The sequence below is a fragment of the Nansenia antarctica genome (assembly GCF_963989245.1).
Source record: "Nansenia antarctica genome assembly, chromosome: 5".
NCBI lineage: Eukaryota > Metazoa > Chordata > Actinopteri > Argentiniformes > Microstomatidae > Nansenia > Nansenia antarctica.
Window position 1 is genome coordinate 37,893,724 of NC_137690.1, and position 4,690 is coordinate 37,898,413.

Sequence of the window (4,690 nt, forward strand, 5' to 3'; positions counted from 1 at the left end):
CGTCTGAACACTGTCTGATGAATGTCCCGACAATTAAATTGAGTGGACTTCGATTCCACTCTCCTCTCCAAACGGAGAATCCTTCCTTCCTTCATTCTCACCTACCTTGGAGTAGCTACCACTGATCTGTCAGGCGGCTGTGTCTGGGAGACATTTACATTAGAATGTTTACCATTTTAGCAGACGCTTTTATCCAAAGCGACTTACAAATAGCGATTACGGGGACAGTCTCCCTGGAGTAACTTAGGGCTAAGAGCCTTACTAACTTACTAACTTACTTTTCAAAGTATTTGTACAGTGGCTTCTGTCGCACTTTAACGGTCGATATTACTTTACTTCCCACCAGGTGGCGGTGGTGCTCATGTCAGCATGGCCCGTCGGTGGTGTGACGGTCACTCCACGCCCGTGCTGTGTGTGGGGGCGGCGGGGGGCCCCGAGGGTCTGCTGGCCTCGGGCTCCGAGGGGGGGGTGGTGACGGTCTGGACGCAGGAGGGGACGGTCCTCGGCCGCCTCCATCTCCCCGGCGACGAGGACGTGACGAGCGTGGTGTTCTCCCCCTCCCCCTCCGGCCTGCTGTACGTGGCCCACGGGGAGACTGTGAGCGCGCTGGACCCGCGCAGCCTGAAGGGGGCGGTAGAGGAGCTGCGGGGCGCCGGGGAGGAGGAGATCAACTCCCTGGCCCTGAACGAGACAGGCTCGGCGCTGGCGGCGGCCGATGACTCCGGGGTGGTCCGGGTCCTGGACCTGCCGGGAGGGAGGGTGAGCAGGACCCTGCGGAGGCACACCAACATCTGCTCCTCCGTGGCCTTCAGACCCAACAGACCCAACAACCTGGTCTCCGCCGGACTGGACATGCAGGTGAGGGGGGGACTGGGGAGGGGGGGGGGAGGGGGGGGAGGAAGGGGAGAGAGAGGAAGGGAGGGGGGGGATAGAGGAATGGAGGGAGGGAGATTAGGTGAACCCTTTTTTCGTTTCATCCCGTTCCCACCCATGGCCACCCCCAAAAAGTTTAAACCGACATTTTTTCAATTAAAATTAGGCTTCTATTATGACCTGTGCAGGGTGGCCAGCCCTGGTCCTGGCATGCTCTGGGTCAAACATGCTCTGGGTCAAACACCCATACTGTTAAGACCACGCTGAAGTCATCTGCTCCATGTAAAGTGATATATGGGGCTTTTCCACTAGAGGGCTGACCCGGGTCAGCCCGGGCTGGCCTGCTTCTTTGGCGCTTTTCCATTTGTCGGCCTGGGTCGGGTCAGGTCGGGTCGGGTCGCTTCTTTAGCTACCCTTCGAGGGCAGGAACCTTTTTGAGACCCGGAACCTTTTTGCCAGGCTGCGTGTGACGAGTGACGCTGCACACCGTTGATTGGTCAATGGAAATCGTCATCCCATGTTCATAGATCTCTTCGCTAACCGCCATCTTTAAATACCACATTTGCTCAAATGTCACTACAGTTTCTGTAATAGCTTATTAATAAAGATTCGAAAAATTATGCTGACCATCGTATTATCTTAGTTTAATGTCATTTCAATGCATCATAGAACTTTTATTTACAACAAGCATAACACAAAAATCGCTATTATGCACCGTCTTTGTCCGTGAATAACACCGGCTGTGAAGGTGGTACAAACACAATACTCCTTTGCTAACTTCACCATCGGTATACGGTCATTTTGAGCCCTTAACCACCGCGCTGACACCCCGAGAAGTTATGCTTTTAACCGTAAACTCAATGAACCGGGAGTTCACCCGCTGCTGCTCGCAGCACCGCTTGCTGCTGGATGAAACTACCGTTGACAGCGGGGGGAGAGAAAAGTTTTACCAGGGAATTCGCTCCGCGCTGTGTCGACCGTGATAGCAGTGTCGTATCGACACCATTCAAATGGTTTTGGATTCCCTGTCCTATATATTCCCTATATATATATTGTCCTATATATTCCTATATATGTCCTATATATTCCCTATATATATTGTCCTATATATTCCCTGTCCTATATATATATATAGTGAGAGAGTTTTATATATATATATATATATATATAGTGAGAGAGTTATATAAACTCCTCAAAAAAAGTTTGGAAACGTTATTTCAGTCGATTCTTCCTCCCCTTTAATAATACCAATTGGTATTGTATGGTATATCGTTGGAAAGCCTGATTAGTCACCTTTACAACGAGGTACAACTTGTAAGGATCATGCATTCGTGGAATGAGTAACAGCTAAACGTGTGGGTAGCGGCCCAACATTCTTTGCCAAAATCCCCTGCAATATTCTTCTTTTGGTATTCACTCTCGTTTTGAGCTTCAAGTGCTGGCAGGTGTATGTCAGTCACAGGTGTGTGACTGGCACCTGAATGGCACCTAATTGACAGGAATGATATTCTGGGGCCAGTGGCGATCCCATATCTCCAGAATCTGGGACCTAACTCCATCCTCCAGGATGACAACGCTCGCCCCCACAAAGCCAGGATCATCACAGAGCACCTCCAGAATTTGGGAGTGGAGAGGGTGGAATGGCCTGCCGTGAGTCCAGACTTCAACCCAATTGAACACTTGTGGGATCAGCTTGGGCGTGCTGTACATGCCAGAGTGACCAACGCAACCATGTTGGCTGACTTGCGGTAAATCCTAGTTGAGGAATGGGGTGCCATCCCACAGCAGTGTGTGACCAGGCTGGTGACCAGCATGAGGAGGAGGTGCCAAGCTGTTGTGACTGCGTATGGATCTTCCACACGCTACTGAGGTCCCTGACAGTGTAAAATTAAATGGCCAATATGTGTTGTTTTTTCCTTATTACTGTGGGAGAGTGCAATCATCCAATACACCAAGCAACTCAAAACGAGAGTGAATACCAACAGAAGAATATAGGGGATTTTGGCAAACATTTTTGGGCCGCTACCCACACGTTTAGCTGTGTTGCTCATTCCACGAATGCATGATCCCTACAAGTTGTACCTCGTTATAAAATACAATACCAATTGGTATTATTAAAGGGGTGGAATAATCAACCAAAATAACGTTTCTGAACTTTTTTTGAGGGGTTTATATATATATATATATAGTGAGAGAGTTATATATATACAGTATATATATATATATATATCCTGTGAGAGAGTGAGTGAGTATGGTAGGGGTGTGGTGTCTGACGTCTGGGTGGTCTGTCCTCCCCCAGGTGATGCTGTGGAGCCTGCAGAAGACCCGCCCCCTCTGGACCCTCAACCTCCAGGGAGCGGCGGAGGAGGAGCAGGAAGTGGAAGAGGAGGAGGAGGGGGGGGGAGGGGGGGGAAAGCTCTTCAACCCGCCCCTGGCCCACTGCGTCTCCGTGGCGTCCTGCGGCAACGTGCTGGCCTGCGCCGCCGAGGACGGCCGCGTGCACCTGCTGCGCGTGGGCGCCGGCTCCAAGCTGGACAGCCAGGGCGCGCTCAAGGCCCACACCCAGGGAGCCTCGCAGGCCCACTTCCTCAGCTTCCTGCCCTCCCCCCACCCCTACTGGCTGGCCACGGGTGGCAACGACGGCCTGGTGGCCCTGTGGGACCTCAGCCGGCACCCGGTGGTAGCGGGGGGGGAGGGGGGGGGCAGCAGCAGCAAGGCCGCCAAGACGGGGCACGTGACCGGGGCGGGGGCTGGGGCGGCACCCCCCCGCAGGAGGACCAAGGCCAGGGGGAAAGCCAAACTCCAGGCCCAGGCTAAGCCCAAGGCCCAGCCTAAGCAGGCCCGGCAGGAGGAGGAGGAGAAGGAGGAGGAGGAGGAGAAGGGGGAGGGGGACGGGGAGGAGGAGGGGGGATTGGCGGAGGCGGAGGAGGGCAGCAGCAGCGGCACGGATCCGTCAGTGGACACGGGGGCGGTGCCGAAGGGGGGAGGAGGAGGAGGGGGGCCCAAGGTGAGCTTCGCCCACGGGGACAAGGTGAACTGGGTGTGCCCCGCCCTGCTGCAGGGCCAGCCAAGCCTGGTGGTGGCCGACCAGAGTCCCGGCCTGACCGTCTACTCCCTGGCCCGGCTGTAGCCTCACACAGGCTGTAGCCTCACACAGGCTGTAGCCTCACACAGGCCGCCTCGCCTAGGGTGACTTCATCACACTGACTCCCTGTACCGATAATATATATGCCTGGCGTTCAGCTGACGGCGCTTTCATCCGAAGCGACTTACAGTGAGCAGATTATGTTTTTCAGCATAGACGGTCTTAGCGGGAACCGAACCCGCTACCAAATCTAGTCACAGAGAGGACCTGTAACCTACTGCCTGGGCTTAGAGGACAGCTAGTCTGTGTGTGTGCTGTCTGGCTAGTCTACAGGTCTGTCTGTGTGTGTGTGTGTGTGTGTGTGTGTGTCTGTCTGTCTGTCTGTCTCTCTCTGTCTGTGTGTGTGTGTGTGTGTGTGTGTGTGTGTGTGTGTGTGTGTGTGTGTTAGGGATGGACGGTTTTTCGGTTAAACCGAAAACCGGGGTTTATAAAAATAGAAACGGTTTTTTATCAAAACCGTCTGAAACCGTTTTTTTTTTTTTTTTTTTTTTTTTTTTTAGAAGAATAAAATAGAATAAGAATAAAACTGGAACATGTCACATGTTTGTCGTGTGTGAAAATAACAATGATACAGTCTGAATCTGCCGCGCAATGAGTGAGAGGTTTGGTCAGTTGTGAAGAATAACTGAGGATTAATATCTAATTGGGATTATATTTAAGGGTAACGAATCA

The 4,690-nt window shown here is 52.7% G+C and overlaps 1 protein-coding gene across 1 annotated transcript; it reads left to right on the top strand.

The window, feature by feature from the left end:
* Nucleotides 1-369: 369 nt before the first annotated feature.
* On the top strand, nt 370-4,303 carry wdr53 (WD repeat domain 53; the record flags this gene model as incomplete). Its single annotated transcript, XM_080531606.1, has 3 exons — nt 370-858; nt 3,173-3,712; nt 3,854-4,303. The coding sequence occupies 3 exons, from the start codon at nt 370-372 to the stop codon at nt 4,001-4,003; spliced, it is 1,179 nt and encodes a 392-aa protein (XP_080387732.1). The 3' UTR covers nt 4,004-4,303.
* Nucleotides 4,304-4,690: the final 387 nt, after the last annotated feature.